The sequence below is a fragment of the Mycteria americana genome, chromosome 16 (assembly GCF_035582795.1).
Source record: "Mycteria americana isolate JAX WOST 10 ecotype Jacksonville Zoo and Gardens chromosome 16, USCA_MyAme_1.0, whole genome shotgun sequence".
Classification (NCBI taxonomy): domain Eukaryota; kingdom Metazoa; phylum Chordata; class Aves; order Ciconiiformes; family Ciconiidae; genus Mycteria; species Mycteria americana.
Window position 1 is genome coordinate 9,268,559 of NC_134380.1, and position 26,118 is coordinate 9,294,676.

Here is a 26,118-nt window from a genome sequence, read left to right on the forward strand (position 1 = left end):
CCAAAACTTTTAATGAGTTTCTTTATGACAGATATCATGAGTCAGAGAATGACATTCTGTCAAAAATAGTAATGCCTCAGTGTATTCTGTTGATATGTTTTCAGTAGTACTTTGAAACAAGGGGAAAAAGAAGGCACTATTCCAACACAGCCGTTCAAAAAATATTTATTTTTCAGTTATGGAAATTTTTATTGAAACTGGGGGGGCAGGGTTTTTTCCAAATGTGAGGTTTTTCAATATATGTATTTGAAAATTTAATTTTGAATAACTTTGTATATACCATCTTCTTAGGTAAATATCCTTTAAAAGGGGGGTTCTCAATCATAGTGATAACCATAACCTGATCCACAAGCTAATATCATATTCCTATGTTTTCAGTTTCATGGGTCTCAGCCACCACAGGGTAAGCTAAAAAAATAAGTGCAAAATGCTGGCATTACTTGGCTGTATAATGAGAAGCACAGCTGAGCCTCAGCCTAGTAGCCAGGGAAGACTCGGCTGGTTGAGGGGATCAGAGGAGTACACAGCTCTCCTCAGTACCTCGTGAAAGGACTAGCAGGCTCGGTCACCCTCCCTAGGGAGTAGTTGTCCTTCAAAGGACTGGGAGATCATGGTGTTACCCAGCAAGTGGATGAGGGTGTTTGCCCTGCACCTGGGGTTTCACTACCAACATGAGTAGGGCAACAGTTTGCCCTAGAACATCAGAGCAAAGCTGTGATTTATTATTTCAAAACCCACTTCCTCAGCTGTTCCTGAGACTGCTTGAAAGGCAATGTCAGCCTTTTCTCCCCTTGGTAACTCAGCTTCTTTCTCTGAACTCAGTCGTCCTTGATTATTTTTGAGAACAAACTGCCATGCCGTTGCTAGTCATAATACTAGTGTCATGATGTTCCTGCTGTACACATGCTTACAAACGTGTAGGATTGCAATCCTGTCTAGATTAAGGCAGTTATTTCCTCTTCAGGCAGCGTGCTAGGATCTCTAAATATTAGGAGCACTTTTCTAAATGCCAGAATAGAAGTGGAAGGGTTGAGAAGGAGACCCACATCAAGAATAGGGCTGCAATGTTTATTTGTGTAAGCTACCCAAATTTAAATATGCCTCTTGAACTACCAGTTTATGTTTGGGCAGTCGCCAGTCCATAGAAGAGCTAAAAATTTGGGAAGCTCAAAAGCAGCTTAAAGCTGCTTATTTCACCCTTGGCTTTTGTTTTGTGCTGCCTAAAGTACAACCTTACCACTGCCCCTCATGCTGTGAAGCACACTCAGTCATGCCTGGGGACCTCAATGAAGACAGGATTTGTTGGCAGAATCTGTCCTGAGTGACACTATCTTGCTTTACGTGAATCTCTGAAAAAAAACCAAAAAATGTATCTGAAGTGACTGCAAGCCCGTTGGTAACACGTTCAGGACTTCGAACAGGGTTTCTCCAATTTATCCTTCTGGAAGACAGACAACACGTCTAAGTTTGCAGCATGTATACAATGTCCTCAATGATTTAATACAGTGAAGTTATAAACCCTGAAAATCACGGTTTACAATGGAAACTCTGACAGGCCATCAAGTTCAATGGTACTTACAAGTATTCCTATAATTAAGTTGTCAACAAAATCCTACAATACGGTACCATAACAGTCTCTACATTTTCATTCTAATGTACAGAGATAGCTTCCACTAAAGGTGGCAGTAATTAGGTATTTAAAACCCATGGAAAGCTAGAAAAATATACACTGTTCGTAGTTCAAAGACAATAGACAAAACCAATATCCTTTTCATTGCAGCAAATACAAAAACGTTGCAGAGCATGCTGTGCATTCACAAACTGCAATCACAGAAAAGGAGCAATTAGGAGAGAAAGGAAAAGTGAGTTGTGCTATTGATACTTGGCTATTTTAGAAAAATGTGTTGGCAGTTAAACGTATATACTGAGCAAAAAATTCTGTGAAGCCTTTTTCTTTTAAGGTGAAAATAGCAGTATGACACAGCCAGAAGATGAAAATTCCACATGCTGAAATTAAAATACCTATACCCTCCGGTCTATTCTAAATTATTGACTCCAATACTAATAAATATGCAAATAAAGTATCTATAAACTATTTTGTGAATCTTAAAGGGAAAGCTTTGGGTTGAATTCTCTACTTTGGTGTAAATCCAGAAAATTGATGGGGTTTTCCCACATCTACAGTAGAAGAATTTAAGAGATTAATTTCACTATGTTTTTGATAGGTTTTCCTGGAAGTTTGAGTCTGAAGTACAAGTTACTAAATCCGAGACATATGACTCCAGGATTAACCTTAACTCTAATCACCGTACCTGTCATTAATAAAGTATAATTTAAGAGAAAGAGGCTGTTTTCCTACCTGCAGCCATCAGTCCCCCACTTACATATATTCTTTTTTTAAAATAATCTAGTAGTTTTTCATGGTCTGTTTGATACTATTTTACATGCACATTCATTTTTGCAAGTACTGAGGAAGAGTACTGACAGCAGGACTACTAATTTCATAACCCCTTAAGCAGGAATATGAGTTGTCTGTACAAGGTGATGGGAGCACTTTGGTGAAGGTACCCATCATAATTTAGGCTGCAGAACGGGTTGGGAGGCATGTGTCAGCCCAGTGCCACTTAATTCACTTCAAAAGTGGATACAACTTAATAGGTCCTTGTGGAGGTCTGTAATTTCAGTGACCACAGCAGCATCAGGCTTGGACAAGAGAGCCAGAACCCACTGAAACCAATGAAGAGACTCTAGTGAGTGTCGGATCTCATCCAAGGAGGATATTTCTATACAAATTAGCCAAGGCTAAGTGATGAAAGTTTTGTGGACCCGTGGAGCCAAAAGGACTCTCTGCCCATGCCTACCTATGCAGATCCAATTGCAAAACAGTACTTCTTGTTGGTTTGGATGTATAAACTGCCAAATGGCTTTAGCAGGTCCAAATCCTCTACCTACTCTTTTCCACTACTTCTCTTTCTTTAAAAGGAAACTGTTTAAATGAGGGCAAATGTTGACTGAATGTAATTTGTATTGCAGTGTATTTTTAAGCATTCTTTCCTGAAAAGCTTTTGAGCAATATTTTGCTTTTCTCTCTCATACACAAAGATATGATTTAATTATTGCATAAAGTTTTGCTAAACATTATTGTTAAACATGACTTTTAGTATCCCCATGGAATGCAAAACTGCTAGGAGAAAAGTTAACCTGTGAGTGATTCACGTACTTTGAATTCTTTGCTTGGACTGGGTATCTGGTTTGATTTTCTCCTGCTATTTGTTTCCTAGTGGAATGGAGCTCTTCAGAAGACTTTTCTCCTTTGGTTGGTGAAATAATTATGGATAATCTTCAGTCTTTGAGGTGCACCATCACGGGTCTCAGAACGGTAAGTGCCAAATGACTCATTTAGATCTTGATGCCCCCTGCCGCCCCAGTGCTAAAAAGACACTGATAATTTGCATCCATGCCTGTTGGTAACAACTATAGAGTGCCTTTCTTCTAGCAACAAGTTCCAGTCATTAAGCAAAATATGTCTGGTATCCATAATCCAAAAAGTCACAAAGGAATAAACAGACAGCATGAACTGTTTTATAAGTTGTCATGCTTAGGGGAGATCAGAAAAGACTGGAGTGAAAGCTGTTGTTTTCTGGATCACAGGATAATCTTAGTGCAGATCAAAGACTCGTGAAAGATCTAGTCCTGACTCTGATGACCAATAGCTAAAATAATAGTTCTTTCTCTTCTACTTCTTCCAGGAACACACATGTTGATGGCAATCATTTTCATTTTTGTTATTTATTTTTGTATAAATGTTTACACTGATAAGAACTGGGTAAACAATGGAGAAAATTGATGAATATTCATATGGATTCTTAAGCAGAATAATTTTGACCATGTGTCTGAAAGTTTTTTTCCTACAGGCTGTTCAGGACCATTTGTGCAAGCAAATTTTGATTCACAAAATACTTGATGAAAATAAAGCTTGCTCATAATACAACAATTTCCACTGGAAACATCATCAGAGAGGCCACATCCAGCATCCACTGAGCTGGAGCCTTCCCACTGAATTCACTGCACACTGAATCAGGCCTACAAAATTATAGTAGAGGGAGATATGCATGTGACCCTGGCCAGTGCCCCAAAACATGGGCTCTCAAAATGAGAGAAGTAACTTTAAAGAGTAAGCAATGGGCACAATATAAAAGCCTCTACATAGAATAGAAAAAAATACTGGTTTTTTCTAGCCGTTTATCTGAAGAAGTCTTTGATTTGAAGCACACTCTCTTCCAGAGAGCTGAGCCACAGTATGCATTTACTCTGTTTCTCATTTTCTAACAAAACAGAGTAACTGTTCTTAAGTTAAAATCAAGCAAGCTTGCACAGTCACTTCCATAGGCACATGTTAAGAACAGTGCTTACTGTGTGTTTGTCTATACTCTCCAAAGCATGTAACATTTAAATTAAATGTTAGACTTTCAGAAGTACTCTCCATCAGCCTAGATTTATGCATCAAAATCAGTAATAAAGGTCTGACTGATTTCAGTGGCAGCCAAATGAAGTTTCTTCCATTGCTATGCTGGTAGAGAGACTCTGCTAAATATAACAGGAAAAAGGGGAGTCCCCATTCCTGAAGTCTGATTGTAAGAGTTCCCAGGGTTTGGCTTTGGAAGGAGAGATTGCAGTTTGTCAGTTGGAATTGGTGTGTTTTGTTAACCCTCAGCAGATCACCTGTCCTGAAATCTTTGTGCTGTTTCAATCTGTCATGGTGCGTCAGTTGATGCCACTGAAAGCTATTTAAGTTTTTCAAAGAAAACATCTTTGGGAGGGACTGCTTTCCAGTTATTACAGCCAAGATTTTGAGTCAAGTGATAGTTTTGACTGCAGTTGTTTCCATTTGCAGGGCCAAAGGTATTATGTCCATGTTTCAGCATACAACATGAGAGGATGGGGACCTCCACGCAAATCTACTCCTCAATATGCTTCTCCTTCAAGTAGGTTGAGTTTGTCTACCCTCCTAGTTTGATTAGTGATGTTGCTTTGTAAGAATTTCTCCCTCTTCAAAGAACAGAAAAAGACAAATATTCTGGAGTTCATGATTTAATTGCCATGTCATCTAGGAGTGAAATACAGAAAAAAATAAAACTCAACTCCTTCCACCCCCCAAAAATAAGCAAAACAATCATATATGTATATTTACTTGTCTTATCTTTTATTCTTCTCCAGTCCTTTGATAGAACATTGTCATCTAGTCACTAACACTTAAGAAAAATGAGAAATATTTCAACCTTCATTTCTCTTAATAGAGTTCTCCTATATGGAACCTCATTTGTCAGTACATGAACAGATCAAAACCTGAATACGAACTGCTAGAACCAAAACACTTACATGTATCATACGTAATTTTGTATTCTACCTTGTAGCGTTATAGATCCCATTCACTGGCCCATTCTTACAGCATCCTGTATGTAAATACTCTAGTGTGGACATGCATGTTGATAGGATCTAACCCGTAAGCACTAAAGTGTTCCAGACATGTCCAAAAGCCTTTCTTCCTTTTCAAACCTATGACAGGTTTTCTCAGACTCCATTAGGACTATGATTTTTCATTTGTAATTTTTAATCTATTATAATTACATCTTATTGTTAGTTGCTTTTCCAGACTTAGTGTTCACTGCCAAACTGGCTCAGCATATTACAGCTTCCCTTGTATTGATTAATGCAGTAAAGTGGGACTTCTCTTTTTATTGCATTAGCACTTGTTTTTATTAGGCTAATGTAACAATTTAATAACCTTGCACGCTAATGTGAGAAAATAAAGCAAGCTGTACCTACTCTCCGTAGTTATAATGGAGAGGGCTGGATAAATGAGGCTCTTGCAGTACCATTGTCCCATTTTGCTTCAATTTTGCTCTTGTTTACCCCAGAATAAAACCAGAACTAGGCTAAAGAAATATTCTGTTTGAGAATAAAAATGTGCTACAATTGTGGGACAAAATTCTACTCTAGGCTATGTGGATAACTCACTACTATAGAGTTGTTTTAAATAACTTAGTGACATGCAATTACCTTGACTATAGCCAGGTATAACTACACAGGATTTGGTCCCACAAACCAAAAATTTACATCAGCTGAGAAACAGACTGTTTTACAGTAGCTGCTAGTTATTCAGCTAAATATCCCCAAAGAACAGGGCACTCCTGGCAAGATAGGTGGCATTTAAGACTGTAGATTTGTACGATACAAACTTTTGCTTTGAGCATATTGCATTGTTTTCCCTGTCTATTTCTTGTCCACTGGTATTAACCTTCTGAAATCCGACAATATGTGCCAGTGCCAAAGCTTTGGGATGCAGGGGACATTTCCCTGCAGATTTCAGTGGATCAGCACAAAAACTACGCAGAGAATTAAGTTCATTTCCCATGTTTAGTGTCTCAGGGATTCTGGGCTTTAGAGTAGCAGAAAGTCCTAGATTTGCTGGCATTAGGGCCATGTTGTCATGTGCAGCTGCTCGGAACTCAGCTCAGTCCCTGCTTCCACCAGGGAGAGCAGTACCATGCACGGGAGCACTACTGAAGTGCCCGGGACAATCATTGTGGGGGTGTTTTTCTGAAAGGCAGCCAACGTAACAAAAGGAGTCTTTTGGATTTCCCTGTAGGACAGCAGGAGCATCACTTGATACATATGGGATTTTTTGTGAGTTTATGGCAAAGAGAAATGTTTCTTCATGGCTATATATGTATGTTTTCTTTGTTGATGAACACAGAAGCATTAGGCAGACTCAGTTCACTGTATATAAACAGCTGGCAAGAATGTGGTATTTTCATTAAGTATCCTTAGTGACACACGCTTAAGCTTTACTGCAAGGGAGACCATCAGAGCTAAATGTAAATTCTTTCATTAAGTAATACTAACATCAGAATTTTAGCTTGAGAGACAAAATGCCATTTACCACTGCAGTTACTAGGGGCAGAACTCCTTTATCCACGTGACTGCCTTCACCACTGGTTTTGAAAACTAGCAGATTTGTGCTTGGCAAGAAGGCAGAAACCTGAAATTACACCAGTGTTGCATAACAAAATATGGCCCTAAGCTAAAAATTAAATGTGAATACATTAATACTCTACAAAGTTGTCTGTAACGGCACCCAGAAGAATATGCAAGGGAAATGAAAGCTTCAGGGCTTAATTCTGATCCATTCCAATCCCAGAGCATCAAAGGCTAGTGACATCCTTGGAGATGCATCTGCACAGCATGACAGTGAATGCTTGCCACCGGCCTCCTGTTTCCCCCACATACACAGTAGCAGCCTGGAAAGTGGTGGCCAGTGTTGTGCAGCTGGTCTGTGAAATCATAGTAGATAGTAACATTTCTAGGCTTATTCATTAGCATGTGAGTGGTGGACAATGAGGGAAGCTGGTCTGATTTCCATGTAAGTTTTAAGGTAGTCAGCAATCTGGAGGCTCAAAAAGTTTGGAAACCACTGGGATAGAGAAATCATGAGGTTGTTTGAAACTCTGCAAGTTTGATGACACCAAAGCACTTTGAGATTGGTGAATTCCAGTTGGTTCCTCTTGGCTGCTCACAGGAGATCTAAGAACTGGCCTCCCCACACAGAGCTATAAATGCAGCTGGCCCTTGATCTCTGCAATAGCGTACAACATGCAGGATAGCCACTCTGCAGCTGTTACAACTGCCCACAGGCTATCAGGATAGCAAATGTCTTCTCTTTCCACCCTTTCATGGGGCTTACTCTAGCTGCTATACTAAATGGCAGCAAATACATATTTATATCCCTGGCATAGTGAGCCCATTGGAAGGAATGCTTGACTCCAAACGTGCACTAGAAACTAGATCTGTATATTTAGTGAGTGAGCAAACTGTTTGTTGGTGGCTGTGAATACGTACATGGCCTCTATGCCAGCAAGATGGCAGCATGTCTCCCTTGCAGACAGATCTCTTAATACCTTGATCCACCATTACTTTGAGTCAGGAAACTGGTGCAACACGTTTTTCTCATTATAATGAAAGTATGAAAATAGTCAAGTCTGGAATTAAAAAGCTCGTCTCTGATACACACAGCTTCATCCTCCTATTTGTGATGAGATTGTGTGTTTTTTAAAGTCAAGACTCTGATTGTAGCTAGCAGCAAATGAGTGCAAACAAAGTCTTTTGTAGCTTGAAGGTATGTGGGACAGAAACCGCAGCTTCTTGCCTCAGGAGTGCAGTGCTGAGCAGACCGTGGACTCTAGGGCAGGAATTGCCAGCGTTTGTTCAGACCTCTGCTGGGAGCAGATTTTCAGAAGTTATTTTACTCAGAGCATGTCTCTCTGGCTACAGAGCTAGCTGTGGATGTAGGAAGATATTCATTCTCTGCTTTGCAATCGGTTTCTTATATAACTGTAGGAGAGTCATTTAGCCTCCTGGTGTCTCAACAAAACACAGCAGGAGCAGTAGTGTGATCTTAGTGAGGTACTGAGAGTGGCAGTACGGTACCGGCTGAGAGCAGCTCTGACACTACAGCAACAGAGGCCATTTATGTACTGAAGAGAAATAGCTATTGTCTAGTCAGTCACTACAGGAGCTTCTAGGAGCTGATTGTGAGATCTTTGTAATAATCATTATGATTAATTACCTAGCTGGCACAAGGCAAAGGAAACTTATTGTACAAGTAACAACAGCAGACGTAAAAACAACTGCCATTTTTTCCTGCGTGCCTAGATGTAAAACTCCTTTAAAGCCAAGAAGCATCAGAGGCGAGAAAATATTTTAAAACCTTCTCCTGCTCCTTTGTGTTTCATTTCTGTTTATTTCCTTTGTTCAATAGACTGGAAAGACTGCAGTGGAAGAGAACCTCGGCACAGGGGACACACTGAGGCCCTGGAACGTCTCCTTCAGCAGGTTCGAGCAGCTCATCAGCATTATAATTGCAGAGGTAAGGATAAATATCTATGTGGTAGGGCACCAGCTGAAGCCTCTGTGGCGCCTGTAATTTTAGCAGTTTTCTAACTAGGTCATACCTTCTCATTCATCAGGAAAAGAAAGATATTAATATTGGCCCATCTGGAATCACTTTAGCGTACTATCTTGCTCTTAACCCTTGAAATTAGTTGGATGAAAACATCGGAAAGCTAGAATGCACACAAGCACAGACACACCCTTTCTCCCTCTGTGCCCTACACACCTATTGATTTGTTTTTTCCTTCAAATTAGTTTCACACAGGATTCCACTAAAATGTTTCAAGGATCTCTATTTTTTCACATAAAGAAATACTTTAGAGAGTTAACAACTGGTTTGGATCAAAAGAGGGGACTTGGCTGCCTCCAAATGGAAGACACTAAGTACTCTAGCGGATGTGATGCCAATCTATAATGAAAAATACTTGCACAATGCAGTGGGAAGATGAGATTGCTACATTTTCAAATAGAATGGATCAAAACTAGGAGAGAGTTCGAATCTTAGCCAGCTCTTTGCTCGTCATTCATGAGAAACAGACTGTGCCTTTAATAGCTCAAGAGCCAAGGCAACAGCTTGGCATTCTTTTTAAAGCATATATAAAAACTCCTGTTCTATACGGGTTGTTGAAAAGTACTATTTATTTTCTTAAAATAAAATTCTAACTGGAATAATGCTTCATTGCAAAGGAACTTATTTTAAACTGAAAAGTTGAACTACCATGAAGTTTTCATTTTTCTTCACCTAGTATGACTGTTATGTCAAGCTGCATCAATTGATTTAAAATCATAGAAATACTTAGGGCTAAAATCATCTGGCTGAAATGGAAAGATGCGGCCTTTGTTCTTTATGTGCAAATATGTCACTATCACGATGATCCACAGTCTGCCACAACCCATTGTAACCATAGCAACTTAAACTATTCAGCTATGTTGCTTGGAAAGGGAAAGGAGATATTGCATGAAAATGTTGTTTCTCTAATTAAAATTCATACAAGCATTATCACTTGCAGGTGGTCTTGGTACTGGAAATACAGATTATGTATTCTATCTCTTACATAGCTTTTTCATGCTATTAAAGAAGTCTTTTTTCCCTGGTATAGTTTTTCCTTTCTGAAGTTAGTGAATATCTCAGGTCTTTCAAGTCACCTTCCTAGTCAACAGGGAATAAGTGATGGAATATCTGAGAATATTCTTAGTATAAATTGTTTTACTGACATACCAGCCCAGAACAGAAGCAGTTATAAACAACATGCAGAAAATACCTCCTTTTGAGAATCTGACACCAGTGCCTGGTTCTTATAAAATTCCACTGCTCCAGAAATTAACCCCAGTCTCAAAGCAAAGCACAGACAATTCTGTTGTTAATTTCCTAACTCATTTTCCTTAAATAATAAATAACAACAATATAGAAAATCTGTTTAGCTCAGAACATTTTCTTGCACGTCTGAAAGAGGATGTAGGAGCTTACATGTGGCAGTACTACACTGTGGAGTCAGCCTGAGCAACGCCCTTGCCTCCAACCAAATAAAAATCTCATAATTGCGTGTAATACTAGCATTACACAGTAGTATATTTTGGATAAATCAGGATTGTAACATAATAGGAGAGCCTTTGGAACTTGTCTTAAATATATGACTGATGTCAATCCCTTGTATTTCAGTAATTTGGTAAAGAATCAAGACAAAGAGTTTGCAGAAAAAGTAAGAATTATGACATCACTTTGACTCTGAAGTTTGATTCTGGTATTTATAAACCTCAGTGAAATCTGAGGAGTTTGATCAAGGATCTGAGATAAGCTACTGTATGTGACAGAAAAGCCCAAATAATGGCTTTCACTTCATATAATAAAGAGGCCTCAGCTAGATTCTTAATTAATGTAAATTAGCATGATGTGACTGACATGGGTAGAAGTCAGTATGCATATGCTGTTATACATAAGCTGAGGACCTGCCCAGGCATCTATCCATTCTTTACCATGTTTCTTTTTACCACACTCTTCTTTGATTACACGTTAATATTGTAACCTCTGTCTTCCTCATTTGTTTTAGAGATGTCAGTAAATAGCTGGACACTGTAGAGTATCCTTGAATCTGCTTACAATCACTGATTTGCTGTGGTTTATAAATGAGAGCGGAATCAAGCTCTGCATGAATTAAAGCTAGGTGAAGACGGAGACAGGACACAAACCTGGGGTCTTGGCACCTTGGCTTTTCACTAAGTGACTCTTCTGCAGGATGTCACACTCATGATGCTCAGGCTGGCTGAAGGAGAGTGGAGGAGGAGTGCAAGGGAGGTGGAAAAACTGAAAGGGTAATTGATCTAAAAGGTCTGAGATTACTTGGTTAACATAGGCAAAAGCCTCAGAATACAGAGGAGCTAGAAGAGCAAGGCTGTGTGCTACTGCTCCAGCGTGATCTGGGAGGGTTAAATTGCCCAGATTCCAGGCAGATCTCTTGCCCAAGTCTGTTCATTCAGGCTTTGCACTGCAGCCTGCCTTTTGCCCTATGCTTTGCATTTCAGGGGCTGAAGAAAACAAGCTTACAAAAATACCAGGAAGAATACACTGGAATGTACAGTGAGTTTAAGAGCTTTTGGAATTAGATCAGCTGTTGCTTTTGAACCTGCTCTGTGATATGATGAAATCTCCTAGGGAATTACTTAGGAAGCTTTGCTTTCATATGTTTAATCTTCTGGAAAACCCTGATGATTACAAACAACAGTCATCCATTTGTCTTCATAATACCATGCCACAGACTATCATAACTGAGTTAGTACAACTGTATGTCCTGGCAACACTTCAAATGTATTTTTTAAGTATTTTTTTCTTGTAGATCATTCTTTCTGAACAATTCTGAGTGGATTAAGTAATTGTGTGATGCTTCATTAAGAAAGGAACCCAACTCTTCAGTAAAATGCTTACCAGATATTTTCTTTCTGAAATTTGGTTGAAATGTATTTTACTAGACAAGTCAGAGGTGAAATAAAAATGTTCTAATTGTAATTTGATTCACAAGCAGAGCACATCGTTTTATTGCATTTAACAAAGAGAAGGATCTCTGATTCCACAGGGCATTTAAAATGTTTAGATTATAATTGTTTGTGAGAATATACAAAAGCAGGCTTAAGAGCCAAGCCATAGACGGAGAAGTTCAGGTAGGGAATTTAAGAAGCTACAATTTCAGCTGTTGAGCCTGACTTTGTAATCCAAAATATACCACCCAGTAATATGACTGTCATGCCAATAGCTTCTTAATGAGATACAGAATTTTCTTTTGAAAGGCATCCCACCTTGAGGTGAGTTAATGCAGAATCTATCATGGTCTCAAGCTATTGAGGCATCTGGCCACTACTTATGCCTTTAACTTCTGCGTGGAATTATGTCTCCATGCACATTACCCCAATGTCAGTTGTCTGCACTCCTAAAAATGTGTGGCTTTAAGTTAAGTTTGAATTTGTCTGGAAGTTTCAGCTATTTGATGTTATTTTCATAGGGTTACACAGTTAGTGAAAACTCTAAACCTCATTTTATGCACTCCACTAGGATTTCAGTGGGATCTAACTCATCTTGTGCTAATTTGTCTCCTTATTCAGGGTCGCCCTAAATGATGCTTAGCTGCTCCACAGGCTGTCTGATTTGTGGGGCTAAGATCTCAGATAATTTTGCACTGAGGTAATTCCATTCACTTCACATGTGCCCCACTTGAGGAGAGGCACCCGCTTGTCTAGTGATAGGACAAATTCCAGATGATCTTCCTCCTCAGAGAAATGGCACAGCATAACAGACATTCCTCTAGAGCAGAGACCCCAGATGCATACTAGCAGCCTGAGTATGCAACTTTGTTCTTATTCTTCCACGACTGACTTATGTTGCTTTTAAGTATCTGTTGTATTTAAGTGAACTGCAAAGAAACATTTATATATCCTACCTGAGAAGAGAAAAACTGCTAATGTTGTAAATATACCTTTGTAGTGAATTGCCTACTTCCATCCAGGTTTGAATGCTTCTGATCTAAATCTAATCACTGGAAATTCTCTAATCTCGGCCACTATTTGTTTGCTCCTGAGCTTCTATTAAAAGAGCTCACAACTCTATTGCTGTATCATTTATTAATATAAACTTATTTTGTTGTTACTGGTGCTTTGCTATAAAGGTTACTCTATGTTATTTATTAGTTAATTAAATAACAGACAAAGTTCCATTTCCTGTAGGTCCAAATTATCCTCTAATCTCAGCTCCATGTTTTTTGGCTTCTAGACACACTGTACTGTAAAACAAAAGCAAATAGCAATGTAGGAGAGTTTACAGTCTCCATCTAGTTTTACATTATTTCTTTTGCTGTTGGCTTCTGCAAATCTGTGGACTAAACCCAAACCACTGAATAGCCCAATAACATATATTTCACTTGTAATGTGCCCTCTTATTTTAATGCTGCAGTCTCTGGGTGTTTTACACAGAATTATGTTGCTTTGCCTTCAGCAATTTCCTCCTCCATTCCCTCCATCCTTAATATAGAAGAAAATAAAAATTGCATAATTAGAATGAAATTTATATTCCTAAATTGATCTTAACCTTGGAAGAAGGAAACAGTATGACAGGAGTTTTCATGTAGCATTTGGTTTACATTACTGTGATATACTGAAAAAAGTTCACAGTAAAATAAAAATTATCTGAGGAGATATGGATAGAAAAACAAATGAATTTTTTTCAAAGGAAAAGAAAACCAAGATCAGTTGCATCAAAGGAGCATCATGGATTTGGATGAGTCTGTTAAAACTAAACTGAACAGCGCATTGGAGAATATGCTATGGAGAACAAGTTTGCACTGGAAAGACAATGGATTTGATGATCTAATAAGCCTCATACATCTGAATTGTATGATTTCACCCCCAATAGAACCTTGTTCTCTTTGTACTTGCTGTTCAGCAGAGTGGTAATTATTGCTAACAATGTGTCTTCTTTCTGTGGTTTTCAATGTGCAAATTATGGTGCAAATTTATTCCTCATTTAAAAATATGTTGAACACTTTCACAGATGGGGTTTTGACAAGAGCAAATTTAGATGTTCTTTAAATGTTCAAACTTAGAACTCACTAGGGAGTCACAGATAGACACCTCCTATTTTGCACTGGAGGTAAGTGGGAAATATGTTACTCTGAAAACACCTAAGCAGACTGATTAGCAGCTTTCAGCAAATAGTTCTTCATGAGTCATATTTTTTCCCCACTGGAGAAGGGTGTCCCTCAAAATGTTTCACACTTCAGTCTGGATGGGTACCCATGCTGCATCCAAATAAACAGTCAGATCCCAGAAAACTCAGATATAATTTCACAGTTACATTTTTCTTTTTGTCTTTCTTTTCAGATCACAGTAAATATCTGAAGAATGTTTTTTTTTTTAAATTAAATGTTTCTGCTGTTTCTCTTACAACAGCATTAAACGGGAGGGACATCGCAAAAGACAATGCAAAAAAACCCCTCAAACAGTTTTTAGTGCCCGTTCCTTTTAAATGCCATATGTGGACAACAACAACTGACAATACATTATACATTATACAATCCTGCATGTTCCTGACTGCCATCTATTGGCATACCCTCTAAAATCTGCTTACAGGTATCCAGGTGGACACAGCTGTTTCACAGAGCTTGCGAGTTTCAGTTCCCACTGGAAGATTTTTCTTTGGCTTACAAGGAAACTCAGGCCATGCAGGAGAGAAGGAAAGACATGAAGTCAAAGTCATGAAAGTGAAAAATAATACAATGTATAAAAATTTAACCACATTTTTTAGAATATTGGGCAAATATTCAAATTTATACAATTCTTCTATTGAGAGAGCTGGTCCAGATATCCTTGCAGGCACACAGCAGGTCTCAGCTTTGACATGAAGTGAACAAATAAGTTAAACACCTCTTCCTTGGATTCCAGATTACTAGGGAGCAAATGTAACTGTGAAAGCTCTGAAGCAATACAGGTGAGTGGAAATTGTTGTGACGGGGAAAAAAAAATCCAAACAAAAGCACAGGCATTTAATGTGATACAGAGAAAGATGAGGGTCAATCTACTTGTTTCCTTAAAGCTTTTACGTAGATTAGACTGGTGATGCTGTGATGTTAGTGATTGCCAGGGCACCAATTATTCAGTTCTCAGAAGCTTAAGGTATATATGGAGAGAAACTGAGGAATTACAACACCCTATAATGTTGACTGATGGTTCGATTCTCTTCTTGGGTTCTTGAGACCACTTGCAAAATTCATATCCATTCTGAACATTAAGAGTAGGTGGTACTGGTTGAAGCTATACTTTGCCTAGGAGCAAAGCATTTTTACAAGTCTGAGGTTGCTGCAAGTAAGGAAATTGATTGCTGTCGCATATCACTAAGATAATGAAAATATGAGCAAAAGGTCGTATTTGAGCATGTTTCTAAATGTTGCCTTTTGAAAAGAATATAGTGGGCACTGACTGAAATTTAGTATTGTGGTTCAAGCGATAAAGGTTCTTTATGAGATACTAACTGAAATTTAAGTGCTGGGTTTGGTTTGCTTTTTGTTTTCCATTTTAGAAAGTTCTAAACTACAGAATGCTGGTCGCAAGCAATCAGTTTCCAGAAGCCTGAAGCACCTTTTCCATTCATCGAACAAGTTTGTGAAGACTCTAAAACGGTTTGTCATTCATTTATCTCCCAAACATTCTGAGTTTTAGCTAGCAGTTGTTGCTCTTATGTAATAGTGAAAAGCACCTTAGAAATATATGTGAAGATTCCTCTACCAATGAAACAGCAATCAATCAGAATGAACCTGATAAAATCACATACATGTAAGACTGATAGGAAAATAATGCTCCAGTTCCTACTGGAATCAATAGAATCTTTTCATTGTTACTGTTGGAAATGGATTTGAATTGTGACAGAGCGAAATATTCTGTGCAAACACAAAGTGCAGTTACTCAGGTATTTTGGAAGCACTGCCTCTGTTGCTGCTCAATAATGAAACTACGGTATTTATTTCATTCATAAGATAAAATGCAGGGCTCAGATAACATGTTATAATAGTCCATTGGCAACAAGCAACACATCTAGAATTCTCTAACATCTTTAGCTAGGTTTGCAACCCAGTGTGACCCAAACAACCCTCAGCCTTGATAATTTGTTTTAGCAAATGGAAGTAGCTTATGCTGGATTATTTCTTCTTTCATTGCCAGGAGTGTTCAGCTTGCTTTTTCTTCTTTGTATTTTGATAAGAGTTTGATTCTTTCAGAAGAGCTCTCCAGAGTCTTTAAATTCCCTAAGGCAACTACTTAACATATGTAACTAATTGCAAGAGTAAATATTGAAAGGAGTGATCTCCATAAACAGTTTTACAGATATGCTGGCCAAATTACACTCAATTACACTAATGTAAATCCATAATAACCCGCCTGATTTTAATTGAGTTAATTCAGCTTTACTCTGAAGCAAACGAGGGCAGAACTAATTCGCATTAATGATAAAAAGTTTTGGTAAAATTTCTGATTTCTAAAGGGCATAAAACCTCCATTGTGTACTGTTTACTCTGGCAAAATTCTTACTAAAACTGATGTCAGTAGCTTGCACAGATTCATAATTTCTTAGATTCCTGTAGTCTCACATCATCTAAAGTGATAAGCTTCCCAAATATTTTTCAGAATTCACGGGCTGAAGTTGCATGATCTATATAACACAGAAGTTAAGACCAGATGATTCAGTTTGTCTCCTCAGAACTTAACATCTATGATTCTTTGACTAAAATTTGATGTGGGTGTGAATAGACATGAAAGGTATTTGACAATGTTTCCTTCTTTCTTTAGGGGTCTCTACTTATCTGTTATATTTTTTTACAAAGACAATTTATTAGTAACCAATGAAGATCAAATCCCAATTGTGGAAATTGATGACTCTCACAGTAGTTCAGTTATGCAGGATTTCCTGTGGTTCACAAAGGTAATGGGAGCCTAATTTCATATATTGCTTCTACAAATTTGTTGCTGGCAGTGCATAGGCCTTGGCCCATCATGCTGAATATATGAAATGACGTCATTAAAAAGCTAAATGATGAAGTGCTTTACCTTTCACTCGTGGTAAAATGCAGTTTTCACAAACCATTTATATAGGTTTGATTCTGACTGGGTCGCTGACAGTGGCACAATTAGCTCCTTTAAATGTACGACCCTACATAAATGATTGCTACTTGGGTACCTAAAGCTTTTATGAACACTTAGAGGAAGAGCGGAAGAGCCTAAAGAAATAACCAGAAGTTTTAAAGTTGGTATTATGGTTATGCCATCATTCAAGGTCTTTTCACACTATTTTTTATACCCTGAGGAACAGTAAATCAATTTTACACAGTAGTCCAAAAAGCAATTGAAATAGGTGCACGATCTTTACAGAACAACTTCTGTGTCTGATTCAATATCTGTTTCATGTTTACCCAGGCAACTCATTGCCGTCTGCAGAAACTCAAAATGAGCAATGCCTACTGATTTTTCCAAGTCCAAAATGCTTTTCGTTTCATTTCTGCTTTTGTAAATGCTGAGAACAAAAACTGATTGAACTGGGTATATTTTTGCAGTTGTCTTGCATGTGGGATGACATCAGATGGCTAAGGCAGAATATGTCTATATCTGTGTCCTCATCAACAGCACTTCAAGCCAGGCAAAAAATGCTTTCAGCAGCAGCACAGCTACAGGTTGGTTGCATTGCATATTTCTAGCTGTTAACTTAGTGACTTTCTGATCTCTAAGGGATAGTACTGCCAGCTGTCCTACGGTTCACCACTCCCCACTGGCCTGTTCTTTGGAGCAGCGTTATCATCTACAATGAAATGAGCTACTGAGCCTCTCTTGCCAGCTGGAAGGAAGGAGTTACATTAAAAGTAAAGAGTAGGAAAAAGAAAGGAAAGAAATAATAGTGGCAGATGAAGAAACAAACAGATATGAACCAATAAATAATGACCACAGATAAGCCTGTGGGTTTGCAGATTGGGAATTCAAGAGTTATAATCCTAATATTTGCTGCTCAAAAGCCTCTTAGAAGGCCTATTCATTATTCATTATTAATATATTAATGAAGCATTTAAACTCTGGGTAAGATTTAGCACTCCCTTGTGCTATATGGGAACCTGCAGCGGTAGGTAGCTTCTGTTCCCGACAGCAAGGACAAGTAGACTGCTGAAGTTTCCAGAATAGTACTCTTGATTCACCCATGGCTTACAAACTGCTCAAGTACAGCTTCTAGGGCAGAACTACACTGTTTGACAAACAGGATGGCTATGCTGTTGTGGATTGTCAGCGGGGAAATAAAAATGAATCTTTCATTACATTCTTAATTAAGCTGCCAAAATTTTTAAGGTGAAATGTACCTTTGTGCACAGAACCTATTTAGACCCTTAAAAACAGAGACTAAGAGAGATTACATGGTGCACAGATCTTGTGCTGACCCCTCAGCACAGTGGTAGGGACAGCAGCACTACATGCACTATTCATATCATGCTGTTAAGGCATAGCAGTGACTCAGGATGCTTCCGTTCCAACCTGTGCTACAGATACAACCTGAGTGGTACTGTACAGGCCACTTAATCCTTCTGTCTCTTGGTCCACTGTTTGTTATGCAAATAGTAATTACACTTTCTCCAGCAGAACATTTTGACATTTATTGTAAAGCTTTTGAAGAATGGGTTTCATGATAACATGAAATCTCTAGCTGGAAGGCAGACACTTCCGTAAAATATTTACCTCTGTGGGAAAATACATTTTCAAAAAGATGATTCTTACAGAAGAAGTATATCCATGCCTCACTTTCTCCTACCTTTTGTTTGAATGAAGTCACCAAAGCTTCCCAGAAAAATCTATGGTAAAGTCATGGAATTAATGAAGATCTTCATATTGCTTGGCTCATGTATTAGCCACACAGCCATCCCTCTTGTTATTGCCAGTCAATGCAATAAGCTAGGTTTTATAGCAGCTATGAGAGCCAGATACTTTGTGGCCATTATTAACAATATCCATGTGGGGTTTGTTTTACATCTTTTGGCAAAGCACGCTGTACAGGAGAGTAGCCTTCCTGGGCAACCACCTGTCTTGACTGATTTCCCCAAAGTATCCCGAAATATAGGGAATGCCAGTCTGCTGTACCTTTATTGGAGGACCACCTGTATTAAGCAGCAGCTGCTTGTCAGTCCTTTGAGCTGTCACTAGAGAAAGTTTTAACTATATCTGCTGAATGTTCCCTCTGGTGTGGTTAGCTCAGCTTAGGTAGCACATATTCCTTTGGTTAGCTCAGTTTCATTCCCTCTGCGCAGATTGCCTTTAACAGAGCATTGCTAGTATGCACGGACTGCACTTCAAGATAACCAAGATTCCTAGTACATTGTGTTATTATTTGCTACCAGAGATGTTAAGAGCAGAGTTTGAAGCACAGAGATATAGCAAATGTGTCCATGTGGTATATTGCTCTGTTGAATTTCTGGCAAATTTATTGTCCTTAACATTTGTTCTGTTAGCTTGGTCCCCTGATGAACACGGGGATTGTCACCGATCTGCCAACCTCTAACGGTGTGTGGCCTAATGGGATCCACCAATGGAAGGATCTCAATAAAGTTTATACGGTTTAATACATTTTATTGAGGCAGTTAATAGACTGACTCCGCAGGAATTTAGGACAGAATGGAAAAGATCAGTGACAACACAGCTGCTAAGGGACTAGATCAGTAGATTCAGAGACAACAGGGACTGTAATTTTGCCTGTTGTTACCAATAGACGACTAAAGCAAACAAAACACAAGTGATGGGGTGCCAAATTAAGCAGACACAAAACTTTTTTAGTATATGAATTAGTCACATACTCATATTAGTAGGTACCCCCATTCTCTGTGCTGGAATGCCATTCAAAATATACAGTCAGTGACAGTAAAGAACTGTTTGTTTTCATCTAGGCACATTCATATGTTGCAGTGATTATTATGACAACTAGATGGCTAACATCTACCTGCAACGATTTGTCCCACCTGTGGACACATGGATTAATACAAAATGTGTACTCAGAACACCCCATGTTAACCAGTTATGGAGGCTAACCTCAAAAGGCAGAACAGTTAAAAAAAGAAGAGGGGAGGTGCTATATAAACATCAACAGTATGCCCTGGAGAGGGACACATAAAGCTAAAATAGCTAAGTTATGCCACATAAAGGGCAGTCACTGTGCTGACTACCTAGAGTTTATAAACAATTTAATAATACAGTTTATAAGTAAATATTGCCTGCTAAGTACAGATAAATAAATTCAGGATAATCTGTCCGTTTACAATGTCATTAAGTTAATGTACAGCACTTGCCTAAACATAAAATGTGCTACATTGTGAATTCGAGTTTTCATTTTAAACTACCCCCATCCCTATCCAGCTTACTGTAGATCTCTTGAAAAGTCGCAAAGTAATGAGCATATTTTAAATGTTAGGCATTTTTCTTTAAGACATCTGGGAATCTCTTCAGTGGCTGGTCACTGGATTTAGTGTGTTTGCACCTATAAGCAGATGCCTTACTGTGTGAGGAAAGGGATTTTGACCAAAATATGTATTTTATGTGGAGTCTTTTAAAATTACTTTTCTTTAATCCTCACATATTTTCCTGGAGAGCTTTGCCCTGCTAGTTTGTTAGTTTCTGCCGGTTTTGTCTAGCACATTCTTGGTATCTGAAGTAAAAGGAAAAGGGTCCGCGTCTCTTCAAATTCCTCTGTGTTCCTTCACAAACCACCCCATGGTTTAGCTTCAGAATTATTTACATTCAACACAGATATGAGGGCCTCTTGCTTTTATTGCTGAAAATAATCTGAATAATTTTAAAACAGAGAACAGAAAAAGGAGATTAATAACCCTAACAGAAAACATTTGAAGTGTCCAATATGAATGATTTGGGGATAGAGGAAGAATTTTGTATCATCTCTGACATTTGGTTATGGGGAGGTTAAGATAAGCACCTAGCTCTTCAGTAAGTTCAAATCAGAAGGGCTTCATTGATACCAAAGGAATCACCACTAGACCAACACTGAGTGCTTTTGAAAATTGCACCCTTTATCTTTACATAACTGGGCAAAAATAGGAAGTTCTGTCCAAATCAGTAAGTTACTTTGCAGTGTTTCCTTTTACAAAGGCATTGGGTTGTAATAGTCTTTCTGATGTTCTCCACTAAATGTTGGACTAAACGCTGCTGGACCAAATACATTGGAGGATCCACAGTTCAATACACAAACACAACCTAGGGAGAAACTTTTCCTTTTGCCACCGAATGATATGACTGGAGGGCAAGGGTTTGAGAAACATCGTGTGTCTAGTTTTTACTGAAGTCAATAGGACTGATGTCAGGGGGCACAACATTTCAAAAAATGCCACTCTCGTGATATGCGATAAATAACTTTCATTTTATAATTTGCTTGTTTTCTAGAATTTGCTGGGAACTCACAACTTAGGCAGAGTTTTTTATGAGCCAATCAAGGATCGACATGGCAATATGCTAATAGTTACTATAAGAGAAGTGGAGAGTCTTTATTCATTTTTTAACGGCAAATGGATGCAGGTATCCAAACTACAAAGCCAGAGGAAATCCCTTTCAACTCCAGAGGAGCCAACAGCATTAGACATCTTGCTTATAACAATCCAGGTAGTGCTTTGCTTCTCTTGCTGTATGTTATTTGCTTTTGTAAAGCCTGTGCCAGAGCCTTGATTTTTGGAAGAGTCTTGTAGAATTTTAGGCCTTAATCCAGTGCCCAATAAAATTAATGGCAAGGCTCCCATTGAAAGCAAAGACTTATATTACTTCCAGTGGGTCTGGGATCAGATCCTTAATATGTAAAATATCCATGAGATTCTAAAGGAATTACTTCAAAGTCCTAGCAGAGAATAGTACAGTTTCTATCAGTTTCGGGAAACCATGCTATAGAATTCTGTGGCAAGGGATATAAAAACCTTTAAAATTCTCTGGGATCTTCTTAAGCACCTATACAGACACTTACAATTTCTACACTCCATAAGATTTTTCCATCCAACCTTGAACACTAAATCTAGGTTTAAAACTTTACTGTTCTACTTAATAAACTTGTTCTGTGGGGTTCAGAGTTCCTTGGAGCCTGGTATAGTTGCCAAAGGATTCTTTACTGACCATAACCCTCCTTTAATTTCTGTAGAACGTGCCCCTAGACTTCACAATTAGAAAAATACCAAGGTAAGGATTGATCTTAGAAGTTGCTTTGCATAGTCAGTTCAGTTGACATCATTGAGAGCCATGGGTTTTCAGCCCTTCAAGAATCCGGGTATCTGTAAACTCATGTTAGATGTCGATAGTTCACATAAAGATTAATACATGTTTTCTGTAGCTAACAGCAACCTATTTCTCACAAAATGTCAGTAGCCAATTGCTCTAAAACTCAGTTGCATAGTTACCCAAAATACTACAAGACAAATCATTGTCTTAGTCCCTTCTTTAGTAACCTCAACTAGACGATGACTGCTGTGGTTAATTTTTTAATTAGAGGCACTTTCTTGGGCAGAGACTGTGCTTTTCATACTGCAAACTGACAGGCAATCAAAATATACATTACCAGGTTTTAGAAACGTTAAAAAATTTCCAAAAGACAATAAAACTTACCTGATCTATGTTAGATTTAATGTATTAAAATGTGTTAAAGGTGTAGAAATATGTCAATCTGGGCAAAAGTTTTATATTAGGAAACCCAAAATACAGGCCTGATCAGATTTCCACAGAGATCCTAGTGGAAAAAATGTTCCCCTAATGGTTTACACATTCCTATCTAATGCCCACCCTTTCTTGTATTACTTGCTTAATCATCGAATGGGTATTTTGTTCGTGAAGCGCTTGTGAAAATGAGGGTCTAATTGCATTGGTCAGAGCCAAGCATAGCACTGGCAGATAATTTGATGGTTCCAAGAGTAAAGGCATAAGGCCAGGTGTCTTAATCCTCACCCGTTGCAGAAGCACACATTTCTCAGGATGGCAGCAGACATCATTTTTAGGGTAGTTCTGGGGGACTGCTATACATAGCCTTAAAAATGTCTCTTGCCTTCAGCAAATACGCCATCTTTATTAATTCCTTCTAAGCTCCATTTGTCGATAAAGATGTTTGTTCAGAAAACACAGCCATTTGTTCAGAAAACACAGCTAGTTCAGAAAACTTTGCAAACCACCAACCCCCATGCTCGTAGAGATCATGCTGGTGACAGCAGGCAATACAGAACAGGTTTTTGAGAGATGTAGGCTGTGACTCTACATGCATTTCTTCAGTGACAGTACTGGCTTTTGCAGCCCAGGCGATAGCTTTTTCCCAATGTAGCTCTGCTACATCTGTGTAGCTACACACCAAATGTGAACCAGGGAACTGCTCTGGCTGAAAAATGACTGCTCCTTTTTTTCAGCTGAATCAGTTCCCTGACCCAGCTCACTGCTGAAATGACCAGACAGGAGTGCAGAGGTGGATGTTATTTAATCGAGTTTAAAGACTACGGTTGTAGAAGATCGAAACCTCAGTTTTTTAGAGCCAATTCCTGCATGACGTGGAGAGCTTAGAGAACCTGTGTATGGCTTTAAGTAAAAAGTTGTCCAAGTGCATCCAAACTACCAGAGATTATTTATATGCTTAAGCATGTGCTTAAATGCTTTGCAAATTGGGAACACTGTTGAAACAAAAAGACGGCTGTAAAAACATTTGATGCTTTTTGATCCCAAACTCTTCCGCTTATGTGGAAAAAAAAATGAGATTTTTATGTAGGACTGTTTCTCTTAAAACAGGACATACTTTCCTATCACAGACGAAGTCAGCAACGCCTCCCTCCCGGCTTGTATCTGGGTTACCTTAAACTCTGCAGTTCTGTGGATCAAATCAAAGTGCTTGTGTTGCAGAAGTTACCTAATGTCCTGTGTCATGTTAAAATCCGAGACAACAGCAATGTCTCCAAGTAAGTGAATACATGCATATTTACACACACATATGTAGAGAGAGAACATTTGTTTTAAGTTTGAAACAACTGATGACATTTAAATGCTAAGGCAATTTTGCCATTGCAAAACTGTAGTTGCCAGCAAAGTCTGGCTCAGGTGTGTACCATCACCGAGATCAGCGCTGAACTAAACAGGTGCACCTGTGTGTTTCCAGCCATCTGAAGGCCTATCCAGAACACAGACATATGAGCCCTTTGGTTTCTAAGGATAGTACTCTGTGGTCACTCAAATTCTGCACAGCGGTAATGATCTTCCATATATCTGTTAGGAAGATCATAGCCTGCAGCTCTGATTCAGCCTCCAGTGAATTCAGTGTCACCCTTCCTATTGATTTTCACTGACCATGGAGTGATTTTTCTCTGTATTCTCTTTTGTGATATCTGGTTTCTTGCTCTAATCCACAGCAAACATACAGCAATTGAAAACACATATTCAGACAAATGCTATCAGCCATTGAACTGCTGTGCTCTGGGAAAGCCGTTTTCCCTTTTGTCCGTTGCTTCCCTTATCTATTGGGCAAGTGCACTTATTTGCACTTGCTAGTCCTTGCCTAGTGGGCAACACATTTTATTGGCTTTCTTCTGGAGCTTTTTAATCCCACATCATTTCAGCAACCACCTGGTAATTTTGCATGAGGAAAGAGGAACTGGATATCTATATGGATAACAAGGATATCCAGAATGTAGCAGTTAATACTAACTAAATTTTGGAAGGAATATGAAGCCTAGTGCTTCAGGGTTTATAACAATCTCTGACTCTTGAAGTTTAAGATCAGATCTTTATTTAGGAGCAAATTGTAGCACATCTATTAACCATCTTGTAGTGAGGTTTCCTGTACTTTTTTTTTCTTGAATGTTTGCTGCTGGCTGCTTTTCAAGACTGAATACTGGGCAGGGTGAATTAAGGATTTGATCCTGAAAGATGACTCCCATGTTTATCAGGTCTAGAATGGGTATATGTCGAGCAAACCAGGAAGTTCTTTGGCTCCAGTGAGTACAAAAGAGTCTGTCACAGAAATTAAACTTCCTGCTCATTGTCACTGTTGTCATTTCCAATGCATGCTTTTTAAAATATTGTGGTAGATAGGGAATGAAGTATGTGAAAAAGAAAACCTGGAGTGAGAAGCCTTAGTGAAATATTTCAAAGGCAGTTGGACTTTCAGAGGTTTGCAAGGAATGTTCAGCCTGATGTACATGTGCTAGAAAAATTAAACTTTTCAAAGTTAGATTTTTAACCACAAACAATCAGGATTGCACAAGTTTAGAATGTTTTGCTATATGAGGATTAAACTATCAACAGATCCCAAATGCACATACATTGAATTCCTGCTTGTGCACTGAACTTTTGTTATATTTCTAATTTTAACTTGACTCAACATACAGAGATGAGTGGGAATGGATCCAAACACTTTCTGGCTCAGAATCTATGGAAAGTATGGATCATACTTCAGACTGCCCTACTCAATTGTTCTTGTATGAGCTCCAGATGGCAGTGAAAGCTCTCCTTAAACAGATCAATCTACCTCTGAATCAGGTATTTTCCTTTGTGGTATTTATCACCTTCTTAAAAACTGATTCTTAAGAACACAACTAAAATCTACAAACCATGTAACTTGCAAGTGGGGATTAAATGTTATGGTTCCAAGAAAAGAAAACAGAGAAGTTTTGTATTCAATTATTCTAAGGGGGGGGACGGGCGACACATCTTCAATAAAACAGTTACTTTCCTGGATATTTGCACATATAAGGATTAAGAGACAAATTTTCAATTAGCTCCTATTTTTGCATCTGTTAGCATATTTGTGCAACTTCAGGCAGGTGCAAATAAGCACTTTTGCACGAAACTAGTAGTTGTGAGCACCTTTACCCAGCTGGCAAAGAAAAATAGGTATTTTTCCACACAAGCAGGGCAACTGACTGTTCTTTTGGAGGTAATACTGAAGGTGTATGAAAGGCCTGCTGAAGACACAGCGTTTTGCTATTCTTTTACACATAGATAAATGTAGCACTTCTAAAACACATAGTTCCAGACCTCCAGATTGCTGTGGGTGAGGAGAGGTATCTGGCTTCTGGCTTTACATTGAGGTACAAGAAATGCATATGTGAATAAATAAAGGAGTCAGGGAGGATAATCTATGATGTGAAAGATCCATGAAAA

At 38.5% G+C, this 26,118-nt stretch overlaps 1 protein-coding gene across 2 annotated transcripts in view; it reads left to right on the forward strand.

Moving 5' to 3' along the window:
- The window catches only part of ANKFN1 (ankyrin repeat and fibronectin type III domain containing 1), a 68,970-nt gene that overhangs the window by 31,410 nt on the left and 11,442 nt on the right, over positions 1 to 26,118 (forward strand). For both annotated transcript variants that reach the window (XM_075518933.1, XM_075518932.1), the window contains 9 exons: positions 3,282 to 3,379; positions 4,895 to 4,985; positions 8,819 to 8,926; positions 15,506 to 15,605; positions 16,768 to 16,900; positions 17,529 to 17,645; positions 21,394 to 21,609; positions 23,752 to 23,918; positions 25,344 to 25,494. In XM_075518933.1, the coding sequence (XP_075375048.1) occupies positions 3,282 to 3,379; positions 4,895 to 4,985; positions 8,819 to 8,926; positions 15,506 to 15,605; positions 16,768 to 16,900; positions 17,529 to 17,645; positions 21,394 to 21,609; positions 23,752 to 23,918; positions 25,344 to 25,494 (1,181 nt within the window). The remainder of the gene's footprint in view (positions 1 to 3,281; positions 3,380 to 4,894; positions 4,986 to 8,818; positions 8,927 to 15,505; positions 15,606 to 16,767; positions 16,901 to 17,528; positions 17,646 to 21,393; positions 21,610 to 23,751; positions 23,919 to 25,343; positions 25,495 to 26,118) is intronic.